Raw genomic sequence first — 16984 nt, 5'->3', positions numbered from 1 at the left:
GTTTGTACAGAAGAACAAGGAAAGACATAACTTAGTAACTCTGGGATCCCTCATCTACATTACCAATACCCACCTTTGGCCCATCTCCATATGCAAGACAAGACAGCTAAATTGTAGCTCTGAGGTGCAAAACACAAGATGTTAATGCAGCACAGGAAGGCTGTTCATATACTGAACTATTGTTTAAAAACTCTTGCACCTATTAAAAAAAAGGCATTTTGGCTCGGAGCACTGCATTAAAATAATTATCTCCTCCATATTGCCACATACATTTCTGACAAGCGTGACCAATTGAGGAACACCAAATATGGATTTCCTTAACTAAAGTGAAAAAAAAGAAACTCATTTTAATTCAGATATTGCCATGACTTTCTTTATTTTATTCTCCAAATAAGTTTCACGTTTTAACTGCATGCACAAGCAGATTTCCAATTCTGTGCACTAGAGGCATCACCTTTAAAGCAAGGCGTGGGGCCTTTTTCCATGGGCGGTTGATGGGTTCAGCTAAGGAACTCCTGGTCACAGGGGTGGGAAGTTGAAGCAGGAGCTTTGGTCACTCTCAAAAGGGCGATACCAGCAGAAGATAGGGTAAACAAAGGCAGTGTGTCAGGGATTCTGTGCCTTCTGTGTCCTTTTTACGACTGTTTCCAGAAAGTATTGAAGGCCAAGCAAGGCCATCTGGACGGTTGTTTATGCACCTTAGCTGCCAGAGAGGGTTTTAAGATAGAGCCCTGCCAAAGACCATGTTCTGTCAACAACCAACATCCAGCTGGAAAGTACTAAACAACCATCTCTGAAATGTTTAGAGTAGTGTCTTTTGAAAGCTACAAGTGGTGACTACTCAATGTGCAGGGAGACTACAGACTGGGTAAATGAGCCTTCTGAAGCGAACACATTAACAACGTCGCTCCACAGTACGCAGGGTATTTCGCTTCAGAACAGCAGCATGTTGTTACACACAAACAAACAAAAAAAGAGACTGAATGAAGTGCTGGACTGACAGCAACGCAGGTCTGAGCGACGGTGAAGAACCCGCAACAAGGAAGGGGCAATGTTAGGCAAAAATATGGGCAGAATGCGATCACCTGAAATTGGTTTTAGTTTCTAATATGATGCATTCAAAACTGGCAGCCACAGTTGCCGGTCTGGCACTTAAACTCATTAACCATAACCAGTAGTCACCACACTTATTGGTCAACATGCACCATCAACAATACAGTAGGAAATAAGTACCACATTCCCCTTTTCCGGACTCTTCTAGATCAGGCAACCAGTCCTTAAGTAGGAAATCAACATAAGCTGTCAGATTCACACGTAACCTGTCATGATGCGCGATACCTCTACAGTTTGTGTATGTTTTGGGGCTGCACTTGTAGCTTGGTCTAAGGACAACTGTATGCGAGAACAGGTCCTTCTAGCTAATTACCAGCCATATCTTTAAAGGCCCCCTGGCCCCCTTCAACGCGCCCTTCCACCAAAGTCACTAGAGTTCTTTTCCTTCTAATCAGTGCAGGTTGGAGATCACACCTAGAACGAGGTTAACAATGCTGAACAACCTCCATAAACTTTCACATTCTACTCCTAGATGGAGCAAGGACGGGATTTGCACTTTGGTTCAACCTGTAGCATTTGTTTTAAGGTGCACGAAGAGAACAAGGATAGGGTAGCCACTTGCAAAAAGCCTCTAAATTCGCCCCCCAATCTTGTCCTGAAACAAAGACATGGCTTGAGAGTGACAAAACTGGACTTAAAGAATATAGTAGTCTTGAAAAAATACTCTGTAAAGTGCATACTTAGAACAGACATATTACCTGGTAGATAAGAAATTCCCACAGAAGCAAACAAAATGTTAGCAGCTGTTTACTGCTGTCAAATGCCCATCACCCTTCACCTTTTTTTTTTTTTACAAAAAAAATGCTGTTCAGTAAAAAGTTAATTTAAAAAGAGGAAATTACATTTGGAAACAGGAACTTGCATTGACAAAGCTACATATTTACATATGCATAGGTTCCATCCCAAAGCTGTGTGCCCTGCTGGTCAGCAGAGCTGGGAGAAAAGTTATATATATATATATATATATAAAAAAAAAAAAAAAAGGCAGAGTTAAATCATGAAGATGACCCAATTCTCCTCACTTCACATTACAGGTCTTGGTAGTGTTCCTCCCTCGTCACCATCACCACTCCAGTTCACTGGCATGGCCCTACCAAGCATGGATCGGACACCGACCCTTGGACGGCTCCACGGTATTCTGTGGTAAGAGCTAGCAGCAGGCTGCATGGGAGGAGAACAGCACACATCAGCCCCCACAGCGCTCAAGTCCTATTGCTCCTAGTTCAATTAAAAGGCAGAATCAGTATAGCCTTTCTTGCAGAGTCATGTTTCAGCTATCATTATCGGTGGTTGTTTTCCAGTTGTGGAAGGCACAATTTCAAAGGCACATGTTCAGGGCGCGTTCATTAACAGTAAACCTTAAGCAATGGAGTCCCCGAGGAATCAGTCTCTGTATCTTGAAAGGAGTCAGTTTTGCCTGTTGGAGATCCTGCACAGGAGAGAGAAAAACCGTGAGCTTTGTATGAACACTTCCTACCTTTTTAGGTCTGACTTAAGAACACACATCACTAACCTTACATTTTCAACAGAAAGAGCTTTCAGAGTGCTACTGAGAGAGGGGCTTGGGCTCCACCCCAATGTTTTTCTGAGCGCTGGTTTGATTGGGCTGATGTAAGCCTTCACTGAAGAGTGAGCTTGTTTTGCACTTTTTGGTTTGTGGCAAAGCTTATACTCAATACAGCAGTACTGAGTTAGGTATGGTGGCTGGCAAACAATCATAACTATAGGCTTTATCTTCCTATTGTGAAATGATATGATAAAGGCAGTAGACCTTACTTTCATTGTGAAAAGCATATGTTAACATCAATCCATTTAAGGGTGGATTATTATAACACTGCAAAAGTCTGTAGAGAAGAATTTTGTTACATGGAACCTCACAAATTACCATAGTAAGCAGGGGTTTTAGTGTTGGTAACCCAAACACGAAGTGGGGAGGGATGTGCATTACAATAATTCTCATTGGGCTCCCTAAGGAGTGATATTCTATTGTTTTGACAACTAAAATAAATTACATATTTGTAATCTTATTACGGTGTACCCAACGCTAGCCTTATGTGAAAGATTGTGCCACACACTGTAGGTCTGAGTTGCTTTTGGTGACAAGCCAATAATAAATGTAATATGTTTTGAAAGGATGAGGGGTAGTGTCCTGTGGGTTGCGTTGACATATATTGCCTCAATCTATGGTCCTGTTGACTAACCCTAATGAGTGGATAGTACCCCTAAACCCACCATGATAATACTTGTTGATTATCCCTAGTAATCAAGTAAATATTATTTCTTTGATACATTCTGTGGAAATTTTTCAATGGACTAATGATTGACAAATGAAGATCGCCTTACAAACCACTTTGCCTGTAGCACAACGAAACCATACGGTAAGCTTCATGAGCGAGGAAAACAGGTCGACTATCAATGGTGTCTTCAGTTTACTATTTCGCTCTCCTCTAATCTCCGGTTTACTTCTGGTTCAACAGATCCCAGAAAACAGCAGGAAACCTTCCTGGCATGTTTTTCTTGCAGTTTGGGTATTTCTCCCCTCAAGACTGAATTGGTCTACCTTAAGAAATAACTAGAACCTCATTTTGGACTACATGACTTGAGTATTAAGTATTCTAAAGTTAATGCTTGAACCTCCTCCCACTCTCCATTGAGATTATATACCAGGATAATATATAATACCAAAAACACAGATGGGTATCTCTATACCCAAGCAAGGCTAATGTGTATCTCACAGACCAGCACTAGCTATAGAAAAAAGAAAAAGGATTTTTTTTGTTTATATACAAAACCCTCACCCACTCTAATAATTGGCATGCTTGATCATCATCATGACGTGGTGTTCTGAGAGATACACAATAGCCGCATGGTAAAGGGATACTCATCTGTGTTTTTGGGTAATGTATTGGAAAAACATATCCATTTCTTCCTTCTTTTAACAAAAATCTCTTCTCCCTTCTGGTTGGCAGGACACCTTATCTGGTATCAGTATGTTCCACACTGTTTGTTTAATATAATATATCATACCCCCAATTCCCATACCATCTCACCGTATGCACTCCCCAATACAATTTTACTTCGGTTATAGACAACAGTCCCGTCCACCACCTTCTGACTTTTTATGTAATTTATTCATTTTCTGATTTGCTTGACCACAGATTTTTAATATACAGCACAGAGTATTTTTTACCTGGTTGTTTTACAAATATTTGGGGAAAAAAATATTTCTAGACGATCCGCTAACCTGTTTGTTTATTCTGGTTTGTTTTTGTCTACCCCACCTCTCCCTTCATTGCTTATATTATTATTTTCCCTAATTTGTGTATGTTGGATAGTTTTGTTATTTGGTTGTCTGTGATTAATATATTGCTTTTGCTCACATAACTATTACAGTATTGAGAAAGCCCATGGCCTGCGTGCCATTTAGGGAGTAAACCAGTGTTAGCTAAAACCTCTTATGCTCAACTATTCTTAAGACTTAATTATTTCTCATATTTAAAGTAGGCAAGGATTTTAATATTGACCACCTCCTCCAACAAACCCTGGGTACAGAAAATTTGCACAGTGAGAATTCTTGTTAAAAGCCCTTGTATGATAAGAGTATTTTGCTCAACCAACTGTAATTGTATATGCATTGTAAGCATAGGGCTGGATGTCTGATAGCTGCCTGGTGGCAAAGCTTGCACTCGTACAATAGGCTTTGGTATGTAACAGGAGGAGTTGGTTATAATGACAAGACAACAGTAACAAGTATAGGTCTAATTGGTGCGCTGAGGAATGGTATTTCACATGCCATAGGCCTGATCGGTTTATTTATTGTTTTATAGACCGCGAACGTGACCCATTAGGGTATCAGAGTGCTTAACAGGGATATCACATTTTATACAATGAAATAGTCAAAGGATAAAAAAACATAGGTCGGGGTAGAAGGAAGTGAAACATATGGGGAATAACAGGGTGTATACAATGTTCAGATCATACTTCAGAGAAATCCAGCAATTACATTTGTGGCAGTACAAGGTCAGTACAATATGGATAGCAGCCAGTCAGTCAAAACTCTAGCAGAAATAAAAATAAGCAAAGCCACTAAGCACTGTGTGCAATGCATGATTTATGGGAGAAACGTGCCCATTAGGAAGGTTTTGGCTTTGTTTTTAAGAGATTAGACGGGACTCAGTTTTTTGTGTATTTAGTTTGAGCTGGTTGCAGGCTCATTCAAAGAGTAGATCACCTCTAGAGATGAAATTTTGATGTAGATCTGGGTATCATCAGCATACATGTGGAAGGAGATGTTGGCGGCACGTAGTAATTCAGCTAACGGTTCAAGGTAGAGATTGAAGAGGGTTGCGGAAAGAGTTGATACTTGGGGGACTCCAATCATTACTGGAGAAGGATCAGATAGATTACTGTTGACCAAGAAGCTTTGGGTGCGGTTCCAGAGGAAGGATCTAGATTCTAGACCATTTGAGAACGGTTCCCCTTACTCCCATCCTGAATTCGAGGCGTTCAAGTAGTTTCTTGTGGTAGACTATGTGGAATGCAGAGGATAAATCCAGTAGAATCAGGAGACATGTTTTGCATTGCTCAAGGGCTTGAAGAGCATCATCCACAATATAGAGAATAGTAGTTTCCGTGCTGTGCCCAGGCCTGAACCTGGATTGGAATTTGTCTAGCAGATTAAAAAGTTGGTGATATGCTGGCTCATTTAAAGTTGCACATATTTCTCCAGAGCTTTCGCTAGAAGTGGGATATTGGATATTGATCTGACATTGCCTCGAGTAGCAGGATTCAAGGTGTTTTTTTTTTTGTTTTGTTTTTTTAAAGATGGGGACGACTTGACTGGCTTTTAGAGAGTCAGGTATGGACCCTTGCAGTAGGGAAGTGTTGATTATTGTAGTCTAAATGGGAATGATAAATTGGGATGTCGCAGCCACGCAGCTGGAGGAGAGTGGGTCAATAAAGTGGTTATTCGGATTTAAGGGGGATAGAATTTTCCAGATGGAATGGTCATCATATACCTTGAAGTTGGACCAGTGCTCGTGGGTGTTGTCTGGTGGGGAAGAGAGGAGAGATGGGACCCAGCAGGAAGAGGTCGGATGTCGTGGCAGAATTAAGTTCTTTTCCTAGAGAGGTAATTTTGGCTGTAAAGGAGGATAACTCCTCACATGTTATTAGGGATTTTGAGGTGTCTTTGGAAGTTTTAGCCAGTTTGTTGGATTGGTGTTTGACCCAGTCGCATGGATCTATAAATTTTAGCCTGACCGCCGTTGCCTTAGCAACGAACCAATCAAACGCGGCGCCTTTCATGTGAGTTGGTAATGTGCAGGCTCAAGTAAGTGATTGGTCAGCAAGGAAGTCTTTGAGGGCGTTAACCTGAGGGTCATTGAGGTCATTCCAGTGCAGATTCAAGTCTCCGAGGAAAATGTCATTGAGTGGAGGAAAACCTTAGCTGTAATGATTTCAATGAAGGGGTCGTTCTTGACTGGGGGTGGGAGAAGATGTGCAGTTGCACAACTGGTTAGCGTAGTTACATATGGAGAGTGCAAGATATTCGAAGGAGTCGGTGGGGTCAGCGTGAAGTTCAGTGACAAGGACTGAGCGGTAAATGCAAGCAATGCCTCCCCTTTTTTTAATTGCCTGTTAAGCCTTACGAACCTATGGTTTGAAGGGACCAATAAATCTAGGTAAGGTGAAGCGGATTCATTGAGCCATGATTCGGTAAGGATTATTATGTCAGATTTTTGGCTCAGGATGAGAGTGGCGATGTCGGAGGCATGCTTTGCTGCAGATCAGCAGTTAATTAAGAGGACGGGGAGAGAAGGTTCGTGCATGTCTTGCGAGTTAGAGAGGATAAGGGTACTTGCACTAAGTTGCTGCGGTTTACTCCTCTGTTACAGAGAGTTGATGGTCTATTAGAGTTGATTGCAACCGTGTGAATTAATTATTCATGTTTCTTGTCTGGAGGAGTGGGGTCGTCAGGAGAGGACTTCTAGGATAAGAAGAGGGCTTGAATTTCATCCACCAAGAAGTAGTTGGGATTCTTGCGAAGGTGTCTAAAGGCTAGCGGAAAGAGTTGAAGGAAGGGCTTTGTGAGGGGGGCGGGGTGAGAACTGAGTTCTGGGAGAGCTTGATATTCAAGATAGATTGTTCCGTGAGGTTAAGGGTGCTTTTCAGTTCAAGAACAGAGTTATGGATGCTCTGAGCTATGTTGGATGCTCTGAGGTAACACCATGGGTAGAGTCGGGTCAGTCTGAACCTTAGGAGAGGGGGTGTTAGTGGGAGTGGCTGTAGCTTTGGTGGACATTAACGGGAAGCCCTTAGCCTTGCCATCAGAGCTGCATTGACTGGAGCTATGAGAAGAGTCAGATGGCGACAGCAGGTGCTGGGGGGAGCATTGAGGTATAGGAGGAACATGTCTAAGAAAGGTGAAAAAGTCAGCGAATTTGTTGGGATCTGTGTTTGGCGCTTGGATCAGAACTGTGCCGTTTTTGTACAGGGTAATAGTAAGGTCAGCTCTTAGATTATAGGAGGACACAAACGTGAGTTTGGCGCCGTACGGAATGTTTCTGGATTCATGTATGTTAAGTAGGTTAGATATGGCTGCACGCCATTGTGCTGTTTTTCTTGAGTAGAAAATAAGGTCATTGATAATTGTGCCCTTGTCGGCGTTAAAATACAGGTCGGAGATCAGAGTCTCATGGTGTCTTCTTAGGAGGGTATGTTTGAAGGTTTTAGCAGTGGTCCTGGAGAGGTTAGGAGGGTATACGATGGAGTTGCCCCCTGTTGTACTCAGGCATGAGCCTGCTATATTGGTGAGAGAAGGGGATCGGTGAGGCCAAGAGGGCGAACTTTGATAGGCTACAGGAGTGGTTCAGGCATTAATTTCGGAGAGATTCCTACTTTGGGGCACAGTCAGGGATGGCCGCCGAGTTGCAGGGAATCAGGAAGAGGGAGAACCAACATTAGATTCGGAGCCCAGGTAGCATGAGCGATACCCATTCATGGTGCTGGTAGATCATGAGGAGGGGCAGATGTTCAGTCAGTGAAAAGAAGTTATGACACAGACAGTAGCCCCGATTCCTTTGCTATATAACATATGCTAATGCCAATAGATGGAACGTTTTTGCACTGTATTAGAGCCAGCAGTCAAATAGTTTGTTAAATGAAATCTCCCAGGTTACCTTTGCAGGAAATAATTTTGGTGTTGGTTACCCTCATGACAAAACCTAGGGGCAGATGTTTTGCACAGTAATAAGTCTTGCAAGAATTTATTCGGAAGGCTTGCCAAGCCTTAGCTGTCTGCCAGAATCACTAAACAATAATACATGCGTAGATATAAATGTATATCTAAATAGATTCATAGAGGACCTTTGGGTCAGCTTTCATCTGTCACTGGTTTGTCGGTGTCATTTACAGTCTGCCTACAAACGCATACTGCATGGGGTATTGGCTCAGTCACTTCAGTCACTGACTCTCTTGCCTTAGAATGGCAGCATTTCTGCTCACACATGCACATGCACCTGGAAATTAGCGCTGTTCACTGTCAGGGCTTGTTGGCCAGTCTTTTAGTTTCGAGGTTTCTCCTTTTATAGTCCCCCTTTCATTTATTTGCTTCTCTTTTTAGATCACTTTTTCTTAAGAGGATACTACAGCTCCCCATGCTTGCTTGCTGCTTGTTTAATCTGCAGTGCACCGCATTCATGTGACCACATCCTCCAAACCAGGCGACAAGGAATTCCATAGAAGGCTGTTGACCATAGTATAAGATTGTTTTCCATTTGAATGCATAGTTTCTCAACATGGCGAGCATGCTGGAACTTTAAAACAATATACTATGTACAATACCACTTCAAGAAGGACACCAACTGTCTTCTTTAGGTTTGTTATTGTAAGTATAAGCCTATCTTATTTAGATGCCAGTATGTTTTCTTTTTTCTATCAAATTTATCTTGCATCTGTTGTTGAGTATGTGTGTGTTTCTGCAGTGGTTGTGTTAGAGGGTGAATGCAAAAATGAGTTAGTGGATGGATGACTGGATGCACGAGTACAACGATGTGTGACAGAATGCATGTATGATGACTTGAGTGCCTAAACACATCAATGACACCAAGGACACTTATTCATAAACCATGCATATAGGCATTGGTAATGCTTGTTAAATTATTTCAGTCATGCTCTAGTGAAGGAGTTTTGTTAGTTATTTAGGATAAATGTATGGTCACAGACACTGCCGGAAAGATGGAGAAAAGATACCAACCATGCCAGTTCCAGGCCTGAGACAGATGTTTGCTACTCATACCCTCAATCCACAATGGACGACAGGGTCTTACCTGGAGCACTATAGGGCCTCATATTTCGCGCTTCTACGTCAGATGAGGTTTCTTCGGATATCTGTACATTCAAATCTACAAAGGAAGGAATGGGGAGACAATCAGGATGAAGCAGGACGTGACACTGATTGGATCACTGGTAAAGAGCCATCACTCAACCGCAAACACTTGGCTGGTTAAACTTTCCTTAAAGCTATCCACTATGATAGCAAAGTAACGTACTAAGCAAAAATAAGCAACTGCAAAGTAACATAGCTAATTTTACTTTTCTGAAGTAAAAGAGGAACACACAAAGCTATTTTCTAAATGCTAACACAAACCAGCATTACTGCTCAGAGGACAACTGTGAACGACGGTCCCTGAGGACACTGCAGTACCAGCAGTCAGTTTTATTGAAATGTTCAACACACATATCTGAAAGACCTCACAAAAGCCGGGAGAGACAGATGAATGAAATCCTGAGACGAGAACAAGATGGTCCCAGGAAAAATGATAACCCTAAGATGGGTTCATGATCATCGAACATTTAACAGTCAACATTATTTCAGCTGTACTACTAATTGAAACCTTACTGACAGTCCAAAAAAGTAGCATAAAACATATAACGTCATAGCACCCACAGGATGAGTACCTAAGTGCGCATATAAAAGTGTAAAAGAGACAGCTCTCATTTTTGGGGTGCGGAATGTTACCCTCCTAATATGCAATGAGGATCACAACAGTTATTATACTGGAGCAAAAAAACACACCTGAAGACTATCCCAAAGAATACACCATTTAGAGGCATGGCCACAATCTGGTCAATGATTATCGCAGGGCTGTGAGAGGTGTCCAGAATCTGAAAGCATCCTAAGACCGAAAATGCTGATAACGTTAGAGGCTAACTAAAAAAAAATAGGCATAACACACACTTGAAAAAATACTAAGCTGAAATAGGGGACTGACTCACAGAAATGTTTAAATGTTGGATTCCAGAATCCACTTGACTAACCCAGCAGTGGAATAACTTGATGTGGAGCATGCCGCGATCTCCCTCTCCGCCATTACTTTAAGTGGCTTTATATGCGACCTATTCAGAATCCTTGCTTTCAAGCAAAACTGGTAAGAGCCATTTTACCCAATTCGATCGCTGCAAAGAGAATGCTTCAGAGTCACTTAAAGCCATTCCAAAACAGACGACTGGGTGACAGGGCAGTCTTCTCACAACATTTTGTTGAGGAAGGAGAACACAATATGCCACAAATTCTACCAATTTTAAGAATGTGGCATTGCCATGAAACTCACACAATTCCTGTGGTATTACCATGAAACTCACATAATTCCTGGGTAGGTAAATTATATAACAAGCACAAGTAAAGAAAAGAGGTATGGGTCTAATGCACTAATTTATGAACTTTAGAGCGAGACACAAGGGAAGGAGCCAGCAGGAGTAGACAGAGGCCTGTATTGTAAAGGGGTTCCTCATGCACTTCAATCCATATACTGGAGGCAGAAGAATACATAAAATAGCATGGGTGAGAGAAAAATACTACAGTGGGCCAAGACAAGAGGTCACTGGCAAATTTTCAGGGCTATAGCTGAAAGGAGCTTGTGGGATAAAGTCAATGTTTGAAACGGGCAGACCCAAAGCCCACTATGCATATTGTTAGCAGTAGGTTTGGCCGATAGCTGTGCTGTCAAAACCCAGACCTAAAAAGGGCCTGACTTGGAAAAAAAAAGTGCATAAATTGTTTTTATTTTCAGAATTTATAAAACTCTTGAACATTTAGAAACCATGCATTTTGCTTCTGCTGAAAGCGCAAACATTTCTAGTGTAGAGGGTCACCTTAACATACACTGCAGTCACTGAAAAAACAGCACAAAATAAAACACTTCGGTGTCTGTCTTGATCACACAATTTACTTTAGGCATAATCTACCCAGTTCACAAAGAGACAATGCTGCTTCATTCAAAACCTGTCTTTGAGGTATGTCGAACGAAGGTGTACATGGCACCATTGTTAAAACAATATATTTTTTCATAAGGGAGGGGTGCTGCTTTCTTAAAAGTAGAAACTGGAATAAAAAGGGGTGGAGGAGGGATAAGATTAGGTAGTCTATGGTTTCACCACTTTGTGTGAAATACAAGCACAACTGTAGCCTGAAGGCTAAAAGTACATTCAAGGTAAGATGACAAAGCCCATTTCATGGAAAGATCAGCATATATTGCAAAGGATGGGTAATATATGTAAGAAAGTATCTGGAGGAACCAGGTGTACGTGCAGTAGACCTGCACTGCTTTTAAAGAATCTGAAACTCACGTAATAAATTGCAGGATCAAAAATATGGCACACCTCTCAAGAGAAATATTTGTAGCTCATTTATAGACTTTCGGGAAACTGCAAAAACTTATTTTTTTCCTCTTCTAATTTAGAGATCCTAATTATCATTTCTTTAGGCTGTGGTATAGCCTTCCCTTTGTGATGGACTAGATTCTATGGTTATTTTAATTTACTGTGTACGGATTTATTACACCATGCTGTTAGATGCATTTAAAAAAATTATTGTTTGAAATTTCTCTCTCCACAACCAAACCTTTAGTTAATATTTGCATTCTGCAAAACCTTGTAAATTAACCAGACAATAAGAAGGATACACGATTAGAATTCTCTTTGCATTGGAGAGCTCATCCTCATATGGGAAAGATTTTTCTTGTTAGAATTTTTTTAAACAGAAAAACGTGGAATAAATTAAAATAAATTTTTCTTCTGCATGTATTAGTTATCTAATGAACAAGCCACTAATGGGAAGCAATTGATCTGGGAGTTCTTGGTCAGGTGGAGTCGACGGACTCATGGTTACGCACCTGCGCGCTACGAGAGGTACTAGACCTGATAACGTTTTTAGCAACTTACACAGCAACCCCACACTTTTTCCTACTCCCTGCTGACGAGAGGCAACTACCTCGAAACACGTGTCCAGGGATGGCACACGCCACGCATACTTGCATTCACACTCGAGCATAGGTGTATCCGCCGACGCTGACCTTCAGGGACCATTTTCATTGGGGGAACACGCCTGGTAGGTGTAGCAGTGTGCGATCAATCTGGTTTAACTTTATATTCAGGCTCCCTTGAGCCGGTGGAGTCGACGGACTCATGGTTACGCACCTGCGCGCTACGAGAGGTACTAGACCTGATAACGTTTTTAGCAGCTTACACAGCAACCCCACACTTTTTCCTACTCCCTGCGGACGAGAGGCAACTACCTCGAAACACGTGTCCAGGGATGGCACACGCCACGCATACTTGCATTCACACTCGAGCATAGGTGTATCCGCCGACGCTGACCTTCAGGGACCATTTTCATTGGGGGAACACGCCTGGTAGGTGTAGCAGTGTGCGACCAATCTGGTTTAACTTTATATTCAGGCTCCCTTGAGCCGGTGGAGTCGACGGACTCATGGTTACGCACCTGCGCGCTACGAGAGGTACTAGACCTGATAACGTTTTTAGCAGCTTACACAGCAACCCCACACTTTTTCCTACTCCCTGCTGACGAGAGGCAACTACCTCGAAACACGTGTCCAGGGATGGCACACGCCACGCATACTTGCATTCACACTCGAGCATAGGTGTATCCGCCGACGCTGACCTTCAGGGACCATTTTCATTGGGGGAACACGCCTGGTAGGTGTAGCAGTGTGCGACCAATCTGGTTTAACTTGGTCAGGTAACATGACTAAACTAGACCGCAAACAGAAAACTTTCAACAAAGTCTTACATCAAACCTGAAAACTGGAAAAAAATGCAACATTCACTTAATACAAGCCACTGCCCTGCTCTATAAAGTGTTTCCCCTGGATCAGTGGTTAGTGGACACTGGCTGTTGGGGGTTTACAGTCCAGTATCACGGATGTCCCAGAGCTTCAGGTATTACTAAAAGACAGTTGGATAACTAATGAGGCTATTCAGAAAGGTAAACAAATACATGTAAATATACTACTTTAGGCTGTTCACCATTTACTAGTAAGTTTACTACAAAGTGTAGGTATACATTGTCTCCACCCCTGAAACCAGGGCGTGGAGCCTAATTGGGAAGGTTAAGGATACTAACTTGCTACTTTGCAAATGTAGGTAGAGCTAGTGAAATTTGAAACGTTTATTCAACTTTATAAAACAAATTGTTACAAATATTTTAAGATATTAATGTGCATATATTTATTTTAAATGTAGAATAAAAATGCTATAGCACATAATTAAAAAAATGTAATTAAATATTAAATTACAATAGATATATGTAAAATATTTTTAAAAGATTTGTTATGAAAGAAAAAACACAGAGCTAAATGTTTACATTTTATAGTAAAAAAATTCTAAACGTTACATACAGAATTGATTTTAATGAACTTTTTGTAAACAAAGTTACATTTATTTTTAAATTGAAAAGATTAACATTTTAATATAAACAATTTTTAGTAATATATTTTTAAAACTTGATCACATTTTTATAGGATTTCTAAGATGTTTGAATAAATGAATGTATTTTAACATTATTTCCCATGAGGTTCTATTTTACATCCCTATCTGCATTATTTTCTATGCGGGAGAGTTGTAATACCAGTGGTTAGCCATGTGTGGAGCTCGTCTTATCTACACAAAATAAGCTCCCCGAGAATTTTCCAATTTATAGAGATATGTTACGTATCTCTCCCAACGCTACTCAGTATGTGTGTTGGTCATACAAAAAAACATGTAACAGATTGTCCTCACACACAACCAGGTGTCATGCTTCATCATAGGAAAATTCTCGCTAAACCTCCGTTTGATGGAGAGCGGGCCTACATCTTGAGTCAGGGAGGCACTTCTAATTAGGCATGAATCCATGATATAAGTGCGTGCGTCAAAAAGGCAAACATTTGGGAGAAAGTGAATAGGGGGTCATGAAACAGCCCTCACTTGCAAGAGAGCTGGGCATCTAGACCCTGGTACTGTTTAAACGCATAAGTGAGGCTATGTCGATTGCTCGTTCATTGAAGGGAGGGTGGTTGTGAGGAGTTGGGGGACTTAAATCCGGGAGAGCACTTCATTACTTTTGAGGACGCTTGCCATGAGTTCTCGGTGGGGACTGGACAGCTCTTCCAGCAAGCTAAAATTACCAGTACACTTTGGGAAATTTGGTCAGGGTTCCCTGATGCTCCCAGGCAGTCAGACATTGCAGGTGTTGCGGACAGTGGATACTGCTTGAAATTCTGTGTCTGTGCTTTAGGGCACTCAAACAGAGGCGTAGCTAGAGCTTGTGGCGCCCGGGGCTATCCCTCAGATTGGCGCCCATGGCATCCGCAGCCCTGTGATTGTGTGAGCTTAAGTCACAGACTCGAATTTTAAATCTCACCTCACTGTCAAATTTCGGGCCCAAATATTTTTCATGTGTATTATTGGAATGCTAGTTTTTCCATTGGTCTATTAACTAGTGCAAGTAAATGTTAACTATCTGAACTCGCAGTTGTTGAGGACTGCGTACTTCGACTCCCTCCCCCATATTTCGAGTACAGGGGAGGGAGTCGAAGTACGCAGAACTCATTTATGTAAAGAGTGAACAATCTAACTTGCTAGTACCTGTGGCTACTGGGCTACGTGTGGATTCCATTCACCAGCGTTCGTAAACCATACAGTAGTGATTCTAATTACTTCTGAGTTCAGTAGGGCTGCATAAATGAGCATCAAACACCTTTGAGTCCTCACTTAACGGTATCTGCTGGGCACTAAGGGGGGTTCTGGTTTTCATAACCCTACTTTGTACTGTGACAATAAAGACATTTATCAAACACTGGCTATCCATTCATCTTTATTAGGTTGGCTACCTATTGGGTTCCATTGTATTCGAGTCAAACGCCCTAACCACCTCATGGACTAATTCTTGCCTGCTCGACCACAGCAGTCACTGGAAGAGTGGGGATCTCGACTCACCCTTGCAGTCCTTGGTGTGGAGGTGCCCCTATCAGAGAAAACACGCTACAGCACTATCCGCTGGTATTGCCTAGCTCCTATCTGCCCGAGTCTGAAGCCTGGAGGGAGGTCGGGATAGATCTCTGCTAATCTGGGGGAGATGTGATCTCACTTGATTATGTGGCACTACACAAATGGGGTCTTATTTTGTTCTAGTATGCAAACTTGACACTGCTGGAAAAGAATGCCCATTATGGGTGTGTTACCATGGGGCCGTTAGTGAAAGCATGTCAGATTGGTAGTTTTATTAGAAGGCTCGTCCCTCAGGTGCGTCGTGATTTACAAGGGCCATGCTTTATAAGCATGTGGGTTATGGACTCTAGACGCCCCCTTCAGACAGTACAGCTGATAATCCTGTGTGTGGAGTGACGTGCGGCCTCAGTACACGTGCACTGTGAAATGGCACAAAACTGCATGGAAACTGTCACTCCCCCACAGGAATGGTATTTCCGCAGCTAGTTTTTGCACCACTTTCATTTCCCCAGTATAAATAGAGATCAATGTACAGAAACACTTTGTGCGATGGTATTTACAGCACATTAAGTGATATCAAACTATAACAGGAAATGCGTTGATACATTAGAGCTGGTATTCCCATATCTTGAATGTTTAACCCACGCACATTCCTCCAGGTAAGCACGTGGAGGGAACTGCGCGTACTAAAACCCACGGGTGATAGCGCAATTTGCGCGAAACCTATGTTTTGAAATTGGGTGCAGTCGCCGTTTGCGGCAGATTTAACAGCGCGAGCCTCAGAATGCGGCCGGATGGTATGTTGCTGTACCCTGTCATGGGAGTAGTAGTGCCGGGACTCTACAGCGCCACCTTCCAAGCGCTCCTCCCCTACTATTGACAGCGTGTGAGTGTACACGGGTAGTCCGACGGCCAACTCTAAGCAGGGCCTGGTGAAACCCATATATACTGGATGCAGGAAAACTGGGAGGATGTGGTCCGTCGGCCAGACTGCCGACTTTGGTGGTGGAAACCAGGGTTCGAGTCTCGGGGTCGCGTCCACATCCTGTGATTCTGGCCAAATCACTTAATCTCCCCGTGCCTGAATATGTAATGTAAATACGGTGCTCATGTACAGCGCTCCAATACCTTCGGGTCGAGTTCGCGCTATATAAAAGATGCAAAAAAAAAAAAAACCTGCCCACCCTGGCTTGGGGTGAAGAGGGGCTCCTTAAACCTAGAGAGACGGATGGGCGCACGCATGGACAGCCAGACTCCAAATAAATTATAAAGGCTGCCGCCACGGGCCGCTGCCCTGAAAATAGTTCCGCCTGGGGCGGACTGCCCCCACCTAGCTACACCACTAAACTCAAACAGGACAGAGTTAGGGAGAGCCTTACTGTCATACGGGCCTGTCTAGATGACTTAGTGGACCCCCTGAAAGAAAGAATGGATGGATGGCAATCTGTGCACTAGTTAGAAAGGTGCCCTGTAATGCCAGGCTTAAATTGCTGCACTTCAATTATGTCCACCTCACTTACCCGACGCCAATCAAACTGAGAAGAATATATGTGGGTAGGTTGGTGGCCTGCCTAAGGTGCAG

At 42.4% G+C, this 16984-nt stretch overlaps 1 protein-coding gene across 5 annotated transcripts in view; it reads right to left on the bottom strand.

Moving 5' to 3' along the window:
• Positions 1-359: 359 nt before the first annotated feature.
• Positions 360-16984, bottom strand: part of KDF1 (keratinocyte differentiation factor 1) — a 119320-nt gene continuing 102695 nt past the window's right edge. For all 5 annotated transcript variants that reach the window (XM_085647706.1, XM_085647707.1, XM_085647709.1 and 2 more), the window contains 2 exons: positions 9444-9518; positions 360-2542 (listed from right to left, as the gene is read on the bottom strand). In XM_085647706.1, the coding sequence (XP_085503832.1) occupies positions 2460-2542; positions 9444-9518 (158 nt within the window). In that variant the 3' untranslated portion in view covers positions 360-2459. The remainder of the gene's footprint in view (positions 2543-9443; positions 9519-16984) is intronic.

The sequence above is a fragment of the Triturus cristatus genome, chromosome 3_2, assembly GCF_964204655.1.
Source record: "Triturus cristatus chromosome 3_2, aTriCri1.1, whole genome shotgun sequence".
NCBI lineage: Eukaryota > Metazoa > Chordata > Amphibia > Caudata > Salamandridae > Triturus > Triturus cristatus.
This window is presented reverse-complemented; position numbering and strand designations above follow the sequence as displayed.